The sequence below is a fragment of the Meleagris gallopavo genome, chromosome 2 (assembly GCF_000146605.3).
Source record: "Meleagris gallopavo isolate NT-WF06-2002-E0010 breed Aviagen turkey brand Nicholas breeding stock chromosome 2, Turkey_5.1, whole genome shotgun sequence".
Classification (NCBI taxonomy): domain Eukaryota; kingdom Metazoa; phylum Chordata; class Aves; order Galliformes; family Phasianidae; genus Meleagris; species Meleagris gallopavo.
This window is the reverse complement of record NC_015012.2, coordinates 81,683,585-81,706,828: the sequence shown is the minus strand read 5'-3', so window position 1 is coordinate 81,706,828 and position 23,244 is coordinate 81,683,585. Positions and strand designations below refer to the sequence as shown.

General features: G+C 37.8%; 1 protein-coding gene across 12 annotated transcripts in view; it reads left to right on the top strand.

Moving 5' to 3' along the window:
• The window catches only part of COL19A1 (collagen type XIX alpha 1 chain), a 213,943-nt gene extending 190,699 nt beyond the window's left edge, over positions 1 to 23,244 (top strand). For 11 of the 12 annotated variants that reach the window (XM_031552581.1, XM_019613183.1, XM_031552582.1 and 8 more), the window contains 10 exons: positions 1,370 to 1,414; positions 2,748 to 2,792; positions 2,899 to 2,961; positions 4,725 to 4,760; positions 4,915 to 4,959; positions 6,881 to 7,051; positions 7,815 to 7,881; positions 8,942 to 9,097; positions 14,024 to 14,101; positions 14,343 to 23,244. In XM_031552581.1, the coding sequence (XP_031408441.1) occupies positions 1,370 to 1,414; positions 2,748 to 2,792; positions 2,899 to 2,961; positions 4,725 to 4,760; positions 4,915 to 4,959; positions 6,881 to 7,051; positions 7,815 to 7,881; positions 8,942 to 9,097; positions 14,024 to 14,101; positions 14,343 to 14,479 (843 nt within the window). In that variant the 3' untranslated portion in view covers positions 14,480 to 23,244. Of the gene's footprint in view, positions 1 to 1,369; positions 1,415 to 2,747; positions 2,793 to 2,898; positions 2,962 to 4,724; positions 4,761 to 4,914; positions 4,960 to 6,880; positions 7,052 to 7,814; positions 7,882 to 8,941; positions 9,098 to 9,924; positions 12,611 to 14,023; positions 14,102 to 14,342 lie in introns of those variants that run through there. The other variant, XM_010707759.2, reaches the window with a different exon arrangement.

Genomic DNA, 23,244 nt, shown 5'->3' with positions numbered 1-23,244 from the left:
ACTCCCAGTTGCCAGTGCAGGGAAACTGGCTGCCAGCCTCTAGCTCCTCAGCCAGGTTCAATTTATTTGGTTCAGAGTTAGGTGTTATGTAGGCAGTGTCAAGTTTTTAGTACTGCAGTTGTTCTGTCACAAATGTAATAGGCGGCAAGGTTTGAAATATGTTCCTTGCTGTTGTCATGAGGTCTGAAAACCCTAAATGTAAAAACAAAACAGAATTTGTATTCATCTGTCTTGAACAGTCCTGCACTGCATTTCTTAGTCTAGTGCTGCAGAGTTTAGTCAGAGTTTAGAAAACTCTGAGAAGTTATTGTTACCTAGAATTGATATCTTTCCCTATACTGTAGCTCTGATGTGAGGCTCTCAAAACTGTTTATAGACATTAACTTGTCTTCTCTCTATGCTATTTATAATGTAGTTAAGTGTTTCCAATTACAAGCATTATTGCTTTATCACCTGAACAAAATGATGAGAATGACACAAAACATCTCCTCAAGCTTTTCTACTCAAAACAATGTGACTATAGCTATGCTGGCAGAGCTTTTGCAAAACAAAAAATATCTGGGCAATGTAAACTCAGCTCAGAAAATATTCTCCTGTTTGTATGGCTTCAGCTGTGTCAGGGCTTTCCTGACATGATTATAGAAACCTGGGGTCTGATCTTCTTACATTTTTAAACAACGTAATGCTAGCAAAGTGCATTTTTACAGATTGGTGCATGTCAGCAATGGGATAGGGTAAATCTTGCTGTAGAGTTTCACCTCTGGTCAGCTCCGTCCATCTGCTTTGACTTATAGTCTTCACAGGAGATAAAGATGAATTTGCACTCACACCTCATCAACTCCAGCACAAAATCCATTATCTTAGCTTAAATTATTGATGAAGGTATCTCTGTGATAAAGGAAACTTTGTGCTTAAAAGACCACAGCACAAGCAAATCAAGGATACTGAGTTGCATGAAAAGGCTGAGAGCATAGCAGGAAGGCAAAAGTTTCTTTAAAAGGTGAATCTTAAATAGGAGGGTCTTGATAGGATAGTGAATTGCAATGTGTTAATTTTGCTCCTTGTCAAGACCACAAATGATTATTACTTAAAAAGCCTCAGATAAATCATCCCTTTTCAAGGAAGGGCTCAAACAGAATGTAAAGGATAAGGTGTACGTTATGACAAAAGAAGCTAAACAAAGGATTTCTGTTACTTGCTCAAGTCTGTAAAATGAGTGTCAGAGCTAAATGCTAGCGTTTAGCAGAGCCTAGCTCTTGTCCTCAATTTCAGTTCACTGCATAATTCTTCCTAAGGTTTTAATCAGGATCCATGAATGAACTCCTGTTTTCAGTGTTACCATTTAAACAATGATTTATCTTTTCTTCAGGGTGACCGTGGACCAGCTGGCACACCAGGAGTAGCAGGGATACCAGTATGTATATTCATTAAAGAAATCTCATTTTGTTATAAGAACCTGAAAAAAAGTCAAGCAAGGTGCTTAGCTGTAATCTTACTCATTGTTTCTGGGAGCTCTTAACAAGTGACATATGGGCAGATATGAAAATGGCATATTTTTCCTAAAAGAATTAGAATTTTAAGACTTCTGAGGGCTCGGAAATGGAGTGAATACGTGATAAAGCTTGAATTTGAAGTTGCATATTCTCATTTAAGAAAGATTCTTCTCATTGCCTCAGCTTTATAGAGATAAATTATAAAGTCATTTTCTGTGTTCCTGGGCATACATAAATTTCCAGGCATCTTTCTATCACAAAGAAAAAATATGAACATTAGTTAATGCAATCCACAACAATCTGCATTTCAGATCAATCAAACATTTGCTTTAAGGGACATACTTTGATAGTTATTTACATGTTGTATTCAAGAAGTTTCTGAAAGTCATCCTGAAGCTTTGTTGTAGGTGAAAGTAAGTGTAACTAATGATAAATTGAAATTATAATTGTTCATTTGTGTTCCTAAAGGAAATAAAGATAAATTTGCTTTAGATTGCATTCACAGTTTAATCAATGTATATATATTTGTATTTCAAGAGGCAGTATGAAGCTATTTATATTCAAATACATTCATTATTAAATTTGGACAGCTACCAATCCATTCAAGAGCTGTGTTTAAATTATAAATGTGTTTCATGAAATAAAGAGAAGTCTGTATCTATGCACTCCCATTTCCGTTAGCACCTAATTTAGTGTATTTACTGTGATTTCTAAGAGAGAACATTAGCTTAAGTAGCTTAATGTAGTTAAGTTCTCCTAAAACAAGGTAAAAAGTCACATTTAAAGGAAGAAGATAAGTACTTCTCTGAGTTTTATAGCCCATGTAAGAGTTTCAAAGTTTGTTGCTCTGTAATGTATTATACATACACTGTGAATCAATAATGCATTAGCTAGTTAGGCTCATCATAATTGTTCATTCCCTGTGTATTTCCCACTGGGTATGTTTCAGGTCTTACTGTTGTTGCTTTCTATTCTAGTTGAATGTGAAATAGTTATTGACTTTCTTTCATCACTGATGAAGTTGCGTTCTATTGCTTACATTTAACTCTAGTAAGATCCATTGAAAAGAAATTGCTTTACCATTTTATGCTAAGAAGTTCTGTTTTTTTAAGATTTATTTTTCTCTTTTAAATCATTGATTGAGCTGTAACGTGAGCATTTCATTCAAATGTATATCCTGTCTTAGTTTTGACCTAAGATAAATTGATGTTTCACTTCATAGCAACTTGAATTTCTAATATTCTCTTCTTGCAGGGAAAGCCAGGATCTCCAGGGTCCCCAGGGTTGCCAGGAGAACCTGTGAGTACAGATTTGAGTTCTAGACTACCATGCTAATACAAAAATATATTGAATATTGGATGCAAGATTTTACATGCAGATTCATTTGTGTTTTCTTTTTACTTAGGGTGAAAGAGGACCCATAGGAGACACAGGCTTCCCTGGGCCAGAAGGACCACAAGGAAAACCAGTAAGCAATTTTATCTACATTCATTAAGAAAACATGCATCTTAGTTTATGACAAGTTTCAAATGAAATTAGAGTACGTCCTGTTTTGTATTGGGCTTGATCACTTCTGAAGAACGTTCTAGAGTTACAGTGCTCAATATAACCATCTAGTCAAGAATTCTTTTCATATAGAGTGTGATGTATTTATGTTTTAATAGCCGATGTTACTGAGATCCTTTGGAGATAACTGAGATCATTTTGAATGTCACTTGGATCCTGTTGACTTGAATGTTCCTTTAGCAGTTTTTCAAAATGAGAATATTAACCCAAGAGCTCAGCACACTCTGTTGAGTACAGGGCAACAAAATGCATTCATGGTTTCAATTATGCAGAGAACTGTTGGCTTCATGACTCTGTATACACATTATTGTTCTTTTACTGGTAATGCAACATCATGTCTGAAGCACGTACTATTCTCTGAGAATATGTTTGATCTGACCTCCTTATTTAAAATGCACTGTAGTCAGCAGTGTATTGTAGCACTGTCTGAGCTAGTTTAAAACAGACTACTTCATATTCCAGAAGTAATTCAGCTAGGATAGCTCAGAACTATCTTCCCCGGAGCACGGTGTTGCAGTGACAAGCAATGAGAAGTGCACCATTTTGGATTATTACCACATCTCCACTCTATTCTTCTGTCTTGAAAGAGACAATTTTTGTAATTTCTGCAGCAAAGTGGCCCAATTTAAGGAACAGCTTGAAAATCTGTATCACTAATAAAATTTTAAAGTGCCTGCTTTCATGAGCTCTGTCAGAATGCTACAACAGTGAGCTGCTCTGCAAGAGAAAGTGACTGAGCTGAGGGCAGGAACAAGATGGGGTCATGGACACACCGGCAAGAGATGCAGGTCCACAATGACCTTAATCATTCAAAACCATGTTTTGCAGTATGAAAGGGAAGGAAATATTGCTGATTTCTTTGCTATCCAGGTCTTCTTTTTCACTCATGCAACACAGCTCTAAGTTTTCTGTGTATTCAGGTTCTGGCCTTGTATATCCCATCAAAATAAATAGTGACAGAGCATTTATCCTGCACTTACCTGGTGTTGAGCAATTGTTAAATTACTCTGTGACATTATCTGGCCCATGCCACCCAGCACATTCTGAGACAATGTCATGTTCCAGGCTGGGGGAAAACGTGAGCCTGAGGCTACTTTCAGTGTGCATTTTGAATAAGACTGCCCTCTTTTGGGCAGGAAAAAACGTTTCGACCAGCAGGTGGAAGCTGTGGCATGTCACAAGTCCTAATGGCCAATGAATAGATCTGGACACTTATTACTGAGGTCCAAACTCTGTAACAGCAGGGGCTAATAGGGCATTTAGGGCTAATGTCTACCATAAAATGAATCTCTTGTCATTGTATAATGAACTAGGACTTGTAGAGTATCTGTACAGCTCCATATTCCACATGTTTGCAGAATTTTTCTGTAGCTGGTCATTTAAAGTTGCATGTTCATTGTAATTGATACTTGTCTTGTCACTGAAGATATTTTTTGCACTGCTCTCTCAGTTCAAATGTAATCTGCTTGCCGTTCAGCATGGCCCCAAGTTTTTTTGCAACGCATTCCTGAAGACTGTTTGTGAGTGTTTCAACACTGTAACCATGCAAACTTCTGACTGCAGCTTTAGAATGTGTACTGATACCATCTCTAACCAGTGAGCTTTACACCTTGTTTTCAAAATACATATAAATAATTATTAAAATATGATATTTTTTTTTAATAGGGAATCAATGGAAAAGACGGACTGCCAGGTCCTCCGGTAGGAAACCGTGCTTTTGCATTTTAGTATATTTAATTGTTCACAAATAATGCAGCTGTTAATCCTAGTAGTTGTTTTCAGTTCAGCTGATAGATGAACACACAACAAAGCCTTTAAGCAATATGTTTAAACTCTTTCAAAAACAATTTTTCAGGGTGCTGTGGGGAGGCCAGGAGACCGAGGGCCCAAAGGAGAACGTGTAAGTCCCTTGTTTTAATAACTTCTTTCCTTTTGTCTGAGTATCCAAACACCTCGTTAGCACATGTTTTATAGTCACAACCAACATATTAATTTCCTGTGAACTACAGGTGACAAAAGCATCCCATGAACCACAGTGAGAAACTGAATTGCTTTCTGCATTTAGAGAAAAACACCTTTACAGACCTTCTAATGCAGATGACCTGGGCAGTGTAAATTGTTGATGAAAGTTAGAAAGTAGATAATCCCCTTGTGTGTGATGTAGTCAAACTTTGAAAGTTATAAAGCTTTCCTCATTTCATCCCTGGTATCTTTGCATGTCACAAATGCAAATGCAATAAAGCAACTCAAGTGACAGTGGTCTTTGTAGCACAGTTTAGTTATAGCTGTTAATAAGCTCTGATTCACTGGAAATAGTACAGATTTGGAGGACAGATGGGTGATAAAAATGGTAGATAACTTCCTGCTTTCATCCTTACCTTTCTCTCCATCTCTTTTTTTTTCAATCTTAGCATGTCATGTAAATACAACTTGTGACTGTAACTACACTTTTATCATTTTATCAGTTAGTGATGTTTCAGATTTAAATAAAGTTTACCAGTACTTGCTGTAGATTAAAAATCCAATTCATGCCATTTATTTACTCCTCATAAATGTGGATTCTAGATTTATCTTGTAATAATGCAGGCCTTTCCTACTGTTGTTTGCTCCTTATGGTGGAACTTGACATAGCTTAAGTGATGCAAGGACAACCGGTGACCCATAAGAGATGTCAGCTGTTTGTTAACTATCTGAATGTATGACTTGCTGCACTCTGCTCCACAGATATAGCTCAGTGAACTAACAGCTAATATATTAAGCCCTTCTAAAAGATTTAATTCATTGCAAATAAAACAAATTTAAATTACATCTCAGCCCATGATAGAAGCTAGCCAGAGCATCAACATTTAGTGTATTTTATTTGCAGAGAAGTTACTCATTTGAAGTGCATGTGTATATCTATTGTTTCTTTGATTAACAGGTTTGAATACAGGCAAAAATAAAATATTATGCACCTAGGGAAATTTGAAGGAAAAAAAAAAAAACAACTAATACCCTATGCCTGGGAGAATTTGAGCACCCAAATTCTGCCTGTACCATATTTGACATCTCTAGATGTATGAAGTCTATAAATGTTTGTCACGGAGTTAACGAGATCAATCTACACCCGTGACAGGGGGGCAGTAGACCCCTGCCCTCCCCTTCCCAGCCCACAAAATGGGAAGGAAGGGAGGAAACCAAAAAACAGCGGCAACAATCTATGGAGGAAAACTTATTTTACTAATTATGATATCGGAATGCAAGATAACACAATATAATACAATCTGATTGAAATTGAGACTAATAAATCAAATAAAACAGGAGAGAGAGAGAGTTCCCGATACCGATTCAAACCTGAAAAGCTTGGAACGGCCAGGAAAGCACCCTCCAGCACCCACTGCCAGGCAGTAAGAGCCCGCCCCACCCGGAAGGGTCAGATCCCATGACTTCTGTAACGTATAGGGATAGGTGCCTGGAATTGGAGCATTAACACTTTAACTCCCAGTATACTACATGATGTATTGATGCGGAATACTGAGAACCAAACCAAAACAAAAAAAAAATATAAAACCATGACAATGTTCCCCACCAAAATTCTCTACTAGAAATCTGGGTTGCAGGATCTAGCTACATTTTGTCATTGGCTTCAACATTAAAAGTCCAAGAAAACAAAACATCACTTGCTGTGTTTTCAGAGACAAGGATCAGCCTGTAAATCATTAGTTGTCTAATAAAAATCAATTTCTAAACAAGAAAAATGTTACTTTTTAGGATTCTTGGCAGTTCTTCCCAGTTAGTTCCAGTGTTTGCAGTGGTTTTCTTTATGATTTTATTTTACTCAGGGAGATCAGGGTATTCCAGGAGACAAAGGTCCACAAGGTGAAAGAGGGAAGCCTGGCCCATCGGGAGAAAAGGGGGCCATGGGGCCTATTGGGCCACCAGGAGACAGAGGCCATCCAGGATCACCAGGTCATCAAGGTCCTCCAGGTTCACCAGGCCCCCCAGGTTTCCTGGTAAGAAAATAAAAAGTTGTTGTTAGTTGCTTGTGAAGTCGGAAGAGATGAAGGTAGCATGTGTTGAGCAGTGGGAATTCAATCAAGCAATGCTACATTGCCATAAAAAAATAAGATATCACTGAGATGACTAATATTTGCAAATGCTGAAGAAAAATAGGCACGAAATGTGATTCTGGGTGTCAGAGAAACAGGCATTTGAAAAGACAGTGAAGTACTTCCTGTCAGCTGTATATACTTTGGTTTGTCTCCATGTAAGCATATGTATGCACAGATGTGGTGAATTCATTTCAGTTAGTAAGAGGCCCTGAATCAGATGGAATAAAGGTCTAGAAATCTTTTCTAACTAAATTACTGGTCCTGTGATACAGTTTTATTTCATTGTCTTTGCACGAAAGTTGTCCCAGTGGGGGTGAGAAGTTGGGAAATGTTATACAAAAGGCTGCTGAGGTAAAGAAACGTCACTGGGCTTCCTTACGGTCCTATGCAAATTATTTTCATAACATGTACATGCTGGTCATCCAGATAGGTGACTGCCTTTATAATATTGTAATTTATTTGCAGTAAAGTCAACTTTGTACCTAAGTGAGTAAAATAAATGTTAGCATGCTTAATTTTAGCCTAATATTTAATTTAATAATTAATAAAAATCAGCTCGGAGCTGATTTCAGCTTTTTTTTTTTTAATTATTATTTTTGTAGCATCATATAGTGTTCTCTGCATGTATCTTCCAATATATATCACCTTTTTGTTTCCTCATCAGACTGATACTGTCTCACTTGAAGAACTAAAAAAATATATCAAACAAGAGGTTCTTAAGATTTTTGAAGGTAAGACAAAGAAGTCTTGTGTAGCTAGATGCAAATCTTAAATTCTGTTCTAAATGTTTTTACTTTCCAATAACTTTTTTATACATTTCTTTACATCATCTAATTTACATGGTACATAGTACTTGCTGAGTTGCTATAGGTATGCTTGGCTGCTGTTTGTCTACTTAGTACAGTTATGTTCAAACAGTTATAAGTTGAAATATGTTACGCAGTGCTTCCTTATGTAAAAGATTTGCATTAAAAGATAGTTTGCTATCAAAGATAAGCATGTGTCACTCCAACTACACATTGGTACATATTCCATTTTGTACATCTCACCAGCTGTTGCCAGATATCTTCTGGTTTTGGCTTTGTTTCATTTTTTCTGTTTTCTGTCATCTTACTTTGTTTTTCTTTGTTTGATACCCACACTCTTTTTTTCACTGAAATTCTTATCTTAAATCTTAAAATTCCACCAGAGTAAATGCCAGATTAGGTGTGGAATGCTTAGTTAGGTTTCCAGGTTAATTATGGAGGTCTACATCCAAGGAGCACTAAAATGCTTTCACACTGTTCATGCTGAAATCTCTGCAGTAGTAATGTTTGCTGAGTTGTTTTCTTTTTCTGTTGTTGTTTTGTTTATTTGTTTTTACAACTTCTTCTAGGGTTTAAGCACATCCCAAGAACTGTTCACATTACTCGAGATCTACCTTGGGGTTTGATATGAGTTATAAAGATACCCTGTCATAGGGATGTTAAATGCTAATTATTCTGTCTTCACATGTTTTAAATACTTCCACAAACAGTAGTTAGAAGTCCTTACTGAACTACATCAACAGAATACAATACAAATTTTGTGCAAATTCATTGAGATTATCGCAAAGGGTGAGGACTCAAATATGAAGTCAGTTGGAACTGGTACTTGTTGGAGCATTTAATACCCTGAACTATTGACATTTAGGAGAATTAAACATCTTACTTCCAGAAATTTACTTGGCTGGAGCTTTGGGAATTTTTTATTATAATGTATTTTGTGAACAGATTTCTTACCATTTTTTTTTTGTGTCCTTTGTTATTGAAGAAAGGATGGCTCAGTTTATGTCCCAGTTGAAGTTGCCTGCTGCATTGCTTGCCTCTCAAGCTCATGGGAAACCAGGACCCCCAGGAAAAGACGGCTTACCAGGGCCCCCAGGAAAGGATGGTTTGCCAGGACCACCTGGGGAACGTGGGATTCAAGGTAGGAATTCCAAATAATGGCCTCATAAATTATATCTTGAAATCTTTATACACTTGCTAATGATTATTAAATAAGCCAAGATTACCTACCTAGCTTTCTAATGATTAACTTTTAAAACCGTACTTATTTTTTTCCAGACTAGATCTAAGTATTAACCCATAGTAAATGTGTGGATTTTACTGATTTAAAACTCCTAATCAGTGCATTTTATTCTAATAAATGATAAAGTTAATCACTGACAGATGTCTAAAACTGGCAGATAACTGGAGTAGTGTAGAAATCTCCAAAATAATTGAACACTTCAGAAAAATAAGCCAGCACTCTGTTGTAACTATTTACATTATGTCCCATATTGAGAGACCATTTAATTTAAGAAACAAAATTTGATTTCTGAGTGCTTTCAGCTCTGATCCTGAGACAGCACAAGGGAGGAAAAATTGAAGGCAATTACTGTTCTTTAACAAGCAGTGAAAACTGAAATATTACAATACACATTCTTCTTATTGTGAAGTAATCTATTTTCACAAATCAATTTCAGAGTGATCAGGTTTTCATTTGCCCCATATGGTAATTTGTAGAATGCAATGCAGTCAGACAAGACAGTATAGGATTCTCATTCCACTGAACTGTCCTTCGTTGCAAACTTATCTTCAAGGAATCCAAGATCATCATAACTGTGTTCTACTGTAGGCTCAGCTTATCCACAATTAAAAGAAAGAGAAAAAAAGAATAAAAGAAAAAATAATTTACAGATTAATAATATTTTGTGGGCAATATGTAAATTGCAGTTTATCTGTAGGTAGTTCTTTATTATTATCTTTTGTTAGTTTGGTCTGCTCTGGAGTCAGAGCAAGTCAGACTGGAATGAAGAACATGAAAGCAAAACTGAAGATGTGTGGATCCTAAAGCTATCAGAAGAATAAGGACTTACTAACATTGATAAGCGCAAACCCCTGACAGAAGCTCAGAATGAGAAGAACAAGAATAAAGGATCAAGGAAAACAGTAAAAGTGTTAGAATCTTACAACACTGACTTCATCATTAACTGAATATTCAGATCACTGTAAACAGTAGACTTTTATGTCAGTGGCAGATTTATCAGTGATAATGTATGTGGTGAATAGTCTCAGGTGCTTCTGGGAAGTAGAGCATTGTACTAGGCTTCATTTCCAGCTAGTGAGCATCAAGAGTAAAGATGATAGCTATGCTTGAAAAAAAAAAAGAAAAGAAAATAAAGCTGCTTTTTTGTGCCTTATGCTTAAGTAAAGGTAGTACACAGAATTCCCATTTCTTTTATCAATATACTCAATACTCTTCTTACGTTACTGAGAGTTAAACTAAGTGAGAAGCATTTACCTCTCTTTTTCTATAATTATAAAAGAAAATTACTCTTTTCCATTTGATATATCAAAAGATATATGAAACTGTACTGCAAAGAAGGAAAGAAAACCAAAAATTTGTCTTATCTCCTTATTACACTATAAGAGAGCTTACCGTGAGAGAAGCACACTTACAAATATAGTTCATGCATTTCCCAGTAGTGCCTGTGCGTGTCATTGTTACCACCAACAGCTACAACAATTTCACATCTCTGAGCAGACTGAAAAGCATCCTTGCATATTTCAGTTCATTTTCAACCACAAAGGATGAAGCAGACAAGACTGTGTTACAGGAACTTGTTCAATTGACTGCATTTATTTAACTGGATATTTTAACCCTAATTTATATGTTAATTGCAGTCCTTTAGAGAAAACTTCCTTGTGAGAGTTTTGCAGCCCAGAGATGTATTGTCTTTTATGTTAATCTGGTGATTTTCTCAAACAAAAAGACACGTTCAACCTAATTAAGCTTCACTATTTCTATCAAAATAGCACCAAGGAATTGAACATCCCCACACAGGAAAGAAAAATACTGTCTGATAAATAGTGAAAATTCCTTGTCTTTTTTGTTGACCCCTGTTATAAAATGTATGTATTTTAATACAGTTATTAACTTATATGTTGGAAGCATCTAGAAATTGTGGTTGACATCATGAACCCCTTGTAGAGGATGTTGTCCAGGCACAGTCACTCTTCTGAAATAGCTGCACTGGTTTAACTTGTTACCTCCTGTAAACTGCTTTTTGTTTTGTGGGGTGAAGTTAACTTGGTTTACTTTGACTAGACATTCAGTTGCTACCTCTCAGCTGCAAGGTTGCTTTGCAGTTTTTTGCTTTTAAGATTGCAGTGATATGCAGAGTATTTGTGCAGTGTAATACTGTGGATACTTCAGAACCAATGTTCTTTGTCACATTAGTGTGTTTGCTTATGTTTGTATCAAAAATCCTCTGATTTCTCTAGATACTGGCAGGCTGGTTTCAGCTCTCTGTAGAACAAGGTCTCAGTAATGTAGTTAGAACACTTTTGGAGCTGTTTAAATGTGATGGCTTTTTACTTTCATAACGCATAGACACAAACTTGCATCATTTCCAAGTAAAGCTGAGAGTGTTACGACAGGGACGTTCTGACTGTCAAATTTGTAGTTCTGTTATCACTGAACCAAAAGCTTTATTTTAGCTGTGGCCGCTCAATCTATGAACACAAGGAGAATGCTTCTCTCTTAACATACATCCTTGCTACATACCACTACCAAGTGTTTACCATATTACCCATCCTGGGTACATGTTTACATGCAACTTTTGTGTTGCAGAAATTATAACAAAACTTTTAGAACCTAAGTGAAAGGCTTTGCTAAGATCTTTTGAATTGAGCAGTTCCTCTTACTGGAATTGTAATTCTACCAGTAAAAATAGACATGTGCCTTTACGTTAAAAACAATAAATCAAAATCTAATTTAAGTGTTTGGTAATATTTTTCTTTAACTATGTATGAGTTTGTCACTTTAACCTCAGAGAGAAGGTGATATTACTTCTAGAAGAGTAATCATGGACCTAGTTCTGAGTAAATATACCTCATTTAAAATCCAATATTTTACTGCTAAGGTTACATATTGCATTGTTAGACTGTTTACGTACAGGCCTGTTTACTAATATGCTTATATTTTGTTAAATAAAGCCTTATTTTTAGAAAACATACCTGGAAATTTTGTATTAACTTTCAGTGTCAACAGAACATCTGCCAGTATGTATCACCTACAACTTTGCATATATATTCAGATACAGCCAGTAATTGTTTACACTACCCTTGTTCATACATTTGCATAGTCAGGCTGCTGTTTGTACTACTTTTTTTTTCCTTATTGTCTTGAATTCCATTGTTGTTTGCAGAAACTTTTTATCTATCTCAATCCCTTTTCAACTGCATTGTGTCAGATATCTACAGTAATGGTTATCATGGACTTTGTAAATGTGATGCATCGTAAATGTGATTTCTCTCTTTTTCCCAAAACAATGATTAGTGACAGCACTACTTTGTAAAATTACAATTAACTGGGTTTGTAGTGAGAAATGTACTGTAATTATCTATTGTAAACTAAGAAATACAGAGATCTATAATAAATAGGAAATGTAATAGATCCTGTGGTTGTGTGATTGAGCTTCTCAAGCAGTAGCCACTACTATGTGTTACACAAGGTTTTTGAAACCAACCAACTTGCTGTAGTTATAAACACTGCTACAGTCATTGAGGAGAAAATCAGTGGTCACAGCTGAGTACAAACACATTCACATTGGCTTTTCTGAGTTCTTATAGCCTGTGTGCCTATATGCTTTATGCACTTCTGTTTAACACAACTGAGTAACCAGAATGCATGATTTGTTTGTTTCTCTGTATGTTTTTAAACACTTTATTTCCATTTGTTGTGTTGTGCATGTCACCCTGCATGCCTTTCATAATGTTTTTGCCTCTGTGGAGTGCTGAGATAATAAAGGATACTTGATACACCATCTCGAAATCCAGAATGCCACCTGCTACCAAAATCTGTAGTAAGCCTGCATTTAACAGAAAGTTTGAGTACTGTGTACCTTTCCTCTTGCATTGTGTCTGTTGTAACAAGCCTGCATTTGTACCCACAGCAACTGAAATAGTTTCCTTCTAGATTGCCGTGTAAAGTACCACTGTTGCATAGACTGCAGTACACTGACACACAACCTTTGCCTTCTATCTGCTGGTCATTCATGAGACAGTAGGTGGACTGACTCCACTATGTTGATTGGTCAGCTGTGCCTCTTCTCTTTTAATTCAGAATAAGCTACATCTCTTCACAAGAGGAAGTTTCTTGTGTGACATATGGGATACAGGAAATAGACTGGTCCTGGAACCAGAGCTAATTTAATTCCAAGTGTGATCAGAAGTTGGCAAAATAATCTTTAATATTTGTCACCTTACATGCCAAATTCTGGGGTGTTTGGGAAGGAACACAGTCACACCTTGTTAACAGTGATAGGTACTTGGGTCAAAGAAGGCTTTCTGTACTAGAACCCATAATTTGCACAAGCTCCAAAAACAACTTCTAAGGGCAGGTGCATTACAATAGATATGGAGAAGATTGTCTCGCACATACAGGGGAATATCCAAGCACACAGCTTCCAGCTGGAACTCAGATGTCCTTCTGGTTGGTGCTTTGTATCACATCATCAAACAGATAACACTGGAGCAGAATATACATTCTTACCTTTTTTTCACAGGAACTTCAGGAAGGTAACTTAAAATCTTTGGGAAAGGTTAGTAGAAAGGGCTAGTAAACATAGCAAGAGTCCTCTGGCAGAGGATGTAACAGTTACAGCTAGAAATTGTCATGTTTTCCAGAAAGAATATAGGAATGGAGTAAGTGTCTCAGAAAACATTGCTAGTATCAGGGAAAAAAAGTGAAGTGAGTAGTGTTTTCACAATTATGTTTCTCTTGATAATTTCTTGTTAACAAAGTCTACAGAGGATTACTGTTTATAATAAGAGGACACTTTTATTTTCATATCTCTCTTCTGTGTAGGTTATAGAGGACAGAAAGGGGAAAGAGGTGAGCCTGGAATTGGACTGCCTGGTAATCCTGGACCTCCTGGCCATGCAGGTACAAGTCTGCAGATATATTTTATGCTATTGTTATTTATGAACTAACATGCATTTCTCCTGGTTCTCACACCAGTTTTACATCAGGGAATTTCCTTCTGATTTTGCTATAGCATGGGGTTGGATACACCCACTTTCTTGCACACGAGCTGGTATGAAGCTAACATTCAGGGATGTGTTGCAGGAAGGACACTGCATGTGCTCTGGAGAGGACTGTGCTAATTCTGACTTTATTTTACCAGCTACTGGCCTGCCAGGCCCTCCAGGAACTCCAGGGTCACCCGGACCACAGGGGCCACCTGGACCCAATGGAAGATGCAATCCAGCAGATTGCTATTACCACGTGTCACAGACCCGGCCACGCACCAGTGGGAAATAAAACTCTCTCCCATAGACGCTTGGGTTCACAATCACTTTTCACTTTTCTTGATAAGTTAATTTAATCTTTGAAATAGTTGGTGCATTTTTTGTCCCCATGACACTACATGATCTATAGATAATTTATAAGGCACAGAATTGAGCCTTTGTCTCTTCTATTTGCAGTGTCATAATTACGATAACATTTATTTTCCAGAGTGCATTCCATGTGTTATGTTTCTCATATTTATTTTGCTTAGAGAAGAAAATAGGCCCAAATAATTTTTATCAGCTTCTTTCTTCCAACAAAAAAAAAAGTTTTATTGTAAGATAAGACAGAATGTGTGCCTCAATGTATAGGCTGGTTTTATGTTCCTTACTGGTGGAGAGAATGCTGTTATGAAGTTTTAAAGAGTAACCTTCAGTGGTGACTGTAGGATCTTAGCTGGAGTGCTGGGAACTCTATTTAACTCAATGTTACTGATCTGAGGAGGCTCCAGCACCCACTCTGAACCAGGTTTGGGTCATGAATGCTACCTACTGTTTCTGTAGTTTTCTAGAGGTTACAGAAGGAAGCAAATATATTTTTATGACCTCTCCTCTCCCATCCAATTCAGATTCATACTGACAGGCAGTACACAAGATGCGACCTGAAGGAAGGTGAATGCTATTCCATCTGAGAACTTGAGCTCTGGTTTAGTCATGCTTGCATAACTCCAGGTGTAAAACTGCTAAGAACTCATGGTGTTGTCCTTAACTAACATCTGGCACATTTTCTGATGGTGATATGAACTTAGCAAGTATGTTGTCATTGCCTGCAATTAAGCTATTCTGCCATTATGTCTGCTTATAAAAAAAAGATGTCTGGCTTTAGCAAGAGCACAGTTATTAGCAGTGAGACAGTGAAAGGATGAGCCTTCAGAAACCCCTGATCTTACTAATGGCAGAATTTTCCTCTTTCTCTTGCTATAAGCACATGCTGAAATAATCTTGAGAAGAACTTGAAAACAGTAGAATACAAAATTTGCAGTTCCTGGTAACTAGCTGCAAAAATAACTTGAGTTCAGGAGAGATTCAGAAAAATTGGGAATCTGTCCTTGGACAGGTGTCATGCGTAGAGCTTGATTGCATTCAGCTTGCAAACATTGGAAGGATAAATCCTACAAGACCAGACACTATTGAAAAAGAACATAAGAGAAGAAAATGTGAGTCCTACGGAGCTCAGGGGACTGAAAAAAAGAAAAGTTGGAGAAAACCGATTTGTACAGAGGCAGATTCTGAAAAGGAGGGAGAAGAGTTGGATTAAGTTTCACTCTTGATGTCTAGGTTTGTCTGTTTCCTAATTTAGTCCTAAGGAACTGGCTACAGTGTAATAGAAATGGAAAGTGCTGTTAAGAGACTCTGGGCAGCTACAGTTCAAGCTCATGGGACATAAGCAGCACTGCAGCCTCTTGCGCTGTTGCTAGGGAGGTGGCCGTGCTGGCCCACTGTAGGTCACTGAGTGGTTCTGATAACCTTCATGCTGCAGAAGTGCTGAGGGAGCCAACTTCTGCATCAGCCATTAGGGAGGCATTCCCAGACTGGAAGTGATGGATTCTGGAGAAGCTCTTCTGAGAAATTAACATCTGGTTTCTTTTTGCTTAAAAACGGTAAGAAATTAATAGATACTTAAAAAAAAAAATTGTATTGGCATTTGTTCTGAATAGAGTTCCTAGCACTAGTTCCTAGGAGAAAGATGTGTTATGTTAGATAGCCTGAGAACATGGCAAGCCTTCAGGCATACTTTCTGAGGAGAACTAACCCTAAGAGCGGCCTCTGGGTATTACTTAGTTTATTAATCAGTCAGATATTTTGAGGGAATGACACAAGGGAGATGTTTAAATGATTGGGAATGGAACACTGACACGTGGTCACCTCGGGCAGGAGAGGTTGGCTAGAAGGAGGGTGCCAGAAAACCTGTGGCATGTCATGAAACCATTCTCTGAAGGGAATCCGTGAACTGCAGCATGCCAACAGCTTGGGGCATGTCTGAGGGGCTCAACATGTGTGTTGGTGAGCATGGAGGCAGACGATTCAAAGCCTTATGGACATCCTTCAGCTCTCAGCCTCCTCTTTTGCTCATCCCTCTGTAGAGGCTGGCCCAGGCCTGCTCTGCAGTTGGTGGGTGCCCAACCCTTGTGGAGACACACAAGAAACGGCTCATCCCTCTGCTGTGCAGCTCAGCACCCACTGCTTCTCTGTCACATCTCCTGTGCCTGGAGAGCGTGATTTGTTTTCTCTTCAGTGTTACAGCTGCTCCAGGGCTGGTCTCCTGTTCTCAGGCCACTGCGGTCAGGCAGTTTGAGAGGCTTCTTGTGTGCACCAACAGCTGCTGGGTCCTGAAATGGGCCCTGCACACTGCTTTCAGTCCACTCAAAAGAACTGCTGGTCAAGTGTCCTGCATGAATACTTCTTTTCAATTCTCTAGTAATTCCAATTTATGTGAAATCCAAATATTTTTTTACTTTATGCATTAATTATAAACTTCATTTTCTGTGACAATATCAAAAAGGGTGCTGTCTTTTAGGGAACATCACAGGACTGAAAGGTCTTTGCGCAGCCCTCTTCCTGGAATGCTGTACATAGGCTGCCACGTGCTATTGGGTTATGTGTATATTTTGGGGCTTTTGGCTAGCTGAAACTGAGCACTTGTTACTTGTCAGATGCTACTTCTGTTTGTTAATTTACTTGAACTGATCAGAAAGTAGATCACTTTTTGTATTTGAAGAAGTTTATTTTTTCATCTTTGTTTCCTACAGATGCCTTGTTCTTTTCTTGGGGTTCAAAGCTACAGGTCTTTTAAAATGTATTTAAACTTTGAATTTGCTTAGGTAATTATACTTGATGTTATTTTTTTTTTATTTTTCTAAAAGCCTAAATCAATTTTCTCATGTGAGAAAACGGGTATTTTGTGATATGGGCTATCTCAGTACCTTTTCTTAAGATACCATGTTCCTCACCTGGAGTGAACAGAGTTCTTCCTGGCATGACTTCCCATCACACTGGGTGCTCCAACACAGCATGTTTAGAACTGAAAGCAGGCTGTATCTGGAAACATGTGTCTGGGTGGTTTGTGTGTTTGGTTCCTGAAATTTGCTTGCAGTTTCAGACTGATGCTGTCTTAGGTTTTGAGCCAGGGAGCCAGGGAGGGCAACTAGGTGTTCATCTGTTTTCTGATTCACTTTTTTATGGCTTGAGCTGGAAGGGATCTTAAAGACCGTCCAGTTCCAACCCTCCTTCTGTGGGCAGGTACACCTCACTCTATACCTCCCAGCCTGGCCTTGAATGTCTCCTGAGATGGGGCATCCATGGCATCAATTTTGTATCTGTTCTGAGCAGTCTGTGCTGCAGTAAACTTTTCAAGAGACTAAACAGGGATGATTACTTTTTCAGTAGCACAAGGTATTTAAATAGTTCAAATCTTTCTTAAAAATGAAGCCTAGGACAAAACTACCCAGTTTGCCTGAAGAAAGCAATAACAAATGTAGGCAGGGTGAAGCATTCTGAGGCTGCAGCTCAGTGCTGTTGCCCTCCAGGGGGCTTCAGGACACCATCCCAGCACAGATGAGGAGGCAAAGGCTGAGTCCAGCAGCACAAGAAATGACGCGGTGCTGGGCAGGTGCACAGCACAAGAGTTTGTGTTCCTGATTTTCTTCTTGAGCCTGGTATTTTATCCTAAAATCCATTTATTTTTACATGGTGGTTTATGCAGAAGTACTGCCTTTCTTGAATAATTATTTTCAAATAGTGTTGCTTAGGTTATTTGTGTTTTGTTTATGTAAATGTAACAGAAGAACAAGCAGTAGCAGAACCTGCTGCCCCCAGGCCTCCTTTCTGCCAGTATCTGTAGGGGAGCAGCAAGTCTGCAAGGTTAATAAAAATCAAAGCAGTGCAATCACACAGTTGTACAATCACACGGTTGTGCAGTCGAGTAGCAGTGCAGCCTGCTTGGTAATGTTTTAAGATCCAATATTTTTGTCTTAAACTGGATTTGGTTTCAATACTAAAAAAGCACTGTGATAAGGAAACAGGATTGAGCCCATTGTCAATCCTCCCTTTGTTGTGTATTATGACATGTTAGATATGCACAGCTTTGTTAAATATGCATATTTTTAAAATTAATGGATAATCACACAAAATATTTTGGCACTTATTTTTCACAATGGTGAAATGCTATGTTTTATTGTTGGTGTATGCTTTTTTTTTCTTGTTCTGTAATGTTTACATAGGAGTCTTGTGAAAACCCCATGGGCTACGTTGGCATTTTATACACTTGTTTCTCCAAATACGCTGGCATAAAGCCAGCCACTGACCTTCTGTTTTACCAGCTTGGTAGAAGCGCTGCTCCAGCTTAGCATGTGAAAACCTAACAAGTATCTCAGGAAACAAAACAATCCTAGCTTTTCTTGATTTTTTTTTTTTTAATTATTGCTTTAGATAGATTCAAAATATATGGAGTCATGCAGAGCTTCCTTGAAGTCTGTCATGATCACTACAACCAGATTGTGCTGGGTGGTTTGTAAATCCATCTCCATACACAAAGGTTGGTGTAGACCGTGGAAAACAAGTTTAATTATGACTTTGCCTTGGTTGTTGCTGAAATTGACAAAGCCAAACTCAAGCTTCACCATACTTTAAGAAAATGTGGTTTTCAAATAATAATTGCTAACAAACATTACAGATTCTAGACCAAAATAAGTTGTAGCTAAAAAGAATGTAGTCTACATGTGTTTTTTTTAGCAGTTTATCTTTAATTCTGCTGGTTTAAAATACATTTAATTATTTACTGAAGTTTCAATGTGTATATATTCTGTCTTCAGGTGATATATTTGAAGATTTTTGATGGCATACCTTAGTTTTCTTTCATTTCTGAATGATACGCATCTGTCACTGAATTAATCACAGTACATGCACACTGGTAGCTTCTTCATTGTACTTTTTGGTTTGCAACATTTAAGGTTCAATTCAATGAGGATGTATTAAGTGGATAGAAAATAAGCTTTTTACATTAACTATGTGGCCACTGATATCTGCAAAATAGGATTCCAGGTGGAAATGGGAATGTTTCCCATATTTCCTGTACATCCAAAGGAACTGTGGCTCTATCATGTATGGTGGCCTTTCCTTTCTTATCTCAAGAAGGCCCACGCAACCGCAAGAGAAAACAAGGGCAGGAAGTCATGGCAGTGAGCCCAGTGGGCATTCAGCACCTGGGCAGCAAGTCCAGGGCTGTTGAACCCAGCAGGAGTTGCTTTTGGCTATACTGAGCTCCAGTATAAAATAAGACAGTCTCATTCAAGAAACTGTTAACTTCAGGTAAATTTGGGCATTTTTGTTATTCTCTTACTGTCTAATTCTCCCAGGGGAAAAACAGACCTCCCAGACCAGTGGCGCTTGAAAGAATGCTAGGCAGTAATTTGACCACTGGCACAACTTGTTTTCTTCAAATTTAATGGTGGGTCCAGCGGGCTTGGTAAATATATTTGCTAAAGCTGCAGAGTTTTACTGGTCCTCTTGAATGCAGACACAGAAAAATGAAAGTATGAGGGGAACGGAATAAAGCTGAGGTTACAGCAAATGAGATGAGAGTTACATGCACTACAAAAGGAAGGCCCTTCCTTCTTTGCCTGTTGTCTGGGAGCAGAGGAGGTACAGGGACTGCACCATAAGTGCAAAGGAAGCAGAAACTATATGGCTATATGATAATACTAGAAATAGTGACAGTCGTCATCTTCCCAATGCATCCAACAACCAGATCAAACAAATGCATTGCCCAATTACTTCAGCAATCTTAAAACATTTACAAAAATGTGGCATGTGTTTGTGTGTGGAGTGCTGTTCTGCTATGCTGTCTCTGAAACTATAGGACTCACTTTCTTGTTGGCTCTGTCTTGTAAGTAACCTTGAAGTCACACCTGCTGGCCATCCCTTTATGAAGGAAGTTCATTTTGGCCCTTTGTAGACTCAGATTGCTATTGGCGTACTCATGAAAGCCAGATCTGGGGTAACCTCCACAGCCTTGCTGTCTTCCCTGTTTGTTGCTCCAAACTGTGCTCTGGAGAGAGACTTCAGCCTTCATAAGGCATTCAGAAAAGGGTTTTGGTACCAGTTCATTCCAGGCTGCCCAAGCGCAGTCATGGCTGTGACAGAAAACTTAAAATGCATACACACATATAAACTATAAATATGTATATATATGTGTGTGTGTGAAATATATATATGTAATTTTTATATATGTGATATATAAAAATATATGTATATATATATATAATTTATTTTTTTATATGCTATACATTAGTACATAAGAACATAGCGTAGCATGCAGCAGCAGTTTCCCTAATACTTATTGGTAGCCTTGTAGGGAAAGCACTGCAGTCAACATTTTAAGTGTTGTATTGGATTGTGAGGAATTGGTGGTCGTTTTGCAGACAGTTGCTAAATATTTTCCCCATGGTTCCTGCCCACATTTGAGCCAAATAACTGGGAAGCTAAAACACGTGTTTGTCACAGTGCAGTGCCACTTTGAGAAGTACAAGTGGCAGCAGAGATCCTGAGGGGTGAAAGTGGCTTTCAGAGTCTTCCCTCCTAAAACAGCATTGTGTCTTCAGATGGTGAACCAGGAAGACAGGAGAACAATATTTCCGTGGGATCTCAGCAAGAGAGAATCCATGAGCGTCTGCTCAGAACTGCCAGCACTGCCAATGGCTTGTGGTACCTCTCAATCTCTTTGCTTTGTGCCATCAAAGTATTTTTATTTAAATTACCACTACTTTTTTTTTTTTTTTCCCTGTATCACCATCATTGATGTGCCTTCAACTTCATAATTCTACAATTAAATCTTCAATTGAACATCCTGGTACTAAAATCCACTTTCTGATATTTTTTGGTAAGCAATCTGTCATTTTTTGAATGAACACAATCCCTAGCTATCCACTTACATAACATCTGCATTGAATTGACCCTCAGTGTTAAATCTCTTTGATTGTAATAGTTCTGATTTGTTTTTTTACATATGAATGTTTTCTCTCCATTGTGGAGTTCCATGCATTTTCAGGCTATATTTTTTAAAGCACTTCACATTTCTATTTAAATGTTGGGGGGTTTGATTCTTTTGATTCATTCTGTTTATGCATTACATATGGAAAATAATATTTTCATTCTTTCTGTTATCAGGTGTTTTTTTTTTCTTTTTAACAGTTTTACACACTTTATAATCAAAATAAAAGTTTGCTGGTGAAACTACAATTTGTCGATAACAGTGGTGTTTTATTTGTTATGTTACCTGCTTTTGGAGACCATGACCTAAATCAGTAAGAACCAACCTCATTCTTTATGCTAAGGATGACAGAGCCCTGGAACACGTTGCCCAGAGAGGTTGTGGAGTCTCCTTCAATGGAGATGTTTGAGACCTGTCTAGGCACCTACCTCTGTGACCCACTGTAGGGTACCAGCACACGGGGAGTTGGACTCAGTGATCTCCTGAGGTCCTTTCCAACCCCTATTATTCTGTGATTTGGAAACCTTGTGGAACGTTGCTCTTTATGAACAAGTTAATCACTGGGTGTGCAATTGAACGGATTTGTTTCTTAAGACTGAAATTCTTTGCAATCATCTGTTCTGATGAATCCTGTAGCACTGAAGTAGAAGATGTTGGTTATGTGAAAGTTTGGCCAAAAAGTCTCTGATAGATGTGCAAATGTACTTTCTTTTAGTTACTAATGTGATCAGACACCTTTTTTCCCCTCATGATCCTATTTAGGCACTTTCTGTCAACAGGTGAGTTGCAGGGAAGCAACTCAAAGCAGCAAGAGCATCAGGTTTCTTTGGGGGAAGGTTTATGCATTCCTTTTTCAATAATTCCCTTTAGCATACATCATATTTTTTCTACCTAAATGTTCTACTGTGTGGTACAGGCAGGGCTCAGCTGCTTGTGTTACTTCCTATTTTCACATGGCCTACGAGTCAGCAATTTTGAATAGAAGTAGACAACGAAGGGCTAGGAAAAAAACTCCCGAAGTAAGAGTGATAAAATTTGTATTTTAAAATTCGGGTGGCTAATAGCAAAATGAAAAAAAATTGCCATAGGATTGTTTCATTGTCATCTTTAAGAAAGAACACGCTTCAGAGAAGGTAAGTCAAAAACACACTTTAATTTATACAGAGAGAAACAAAATATCCACATTGCATATTTTTCTCTAAAATTCATTTTCTCTAAAAAAGGCAACTCAGGTGGTCTTCTAGCTGTTCTGTTTATTGGTATTGAAGTAAACATACATACCAAAGCATACAGGGAATTAAGACATTATTTATTTGGGTTTTTGTACAACCACAGAAGTGACTTCAAAATATGTAACCTTGGCTACCAAACTAGTACAGTTCTGGGACATTTCCCTGACAGGGGCTTCCTGCCTTTTTTCTTTTTAATTTCACATAGAAGGAGTCAAGCTGGAATAGACTTCATCTGAAATTCAGAATGCAACACAAACTGAAGTGGAAAATGAGGAGGTTATTCCATGTGGCTTATTCACAAGAACCCAGTGATCGTACATTTACAGATTTACAGCATAAAAGCTGGCAGCAGTGGCAGCTTTCTGTGAGAACAGTCTCCCATTGCATTTCTACCATGGACCCAAAGAGCTAAGGGAGGCTTATAGCATATCCTGTACAGCACATACATGCAATGAAGTGATGTAATCTGCTCAAGGGAGCTCTAGATTTTATTTTACAAGCACAAAAAAAAAAAAAAAA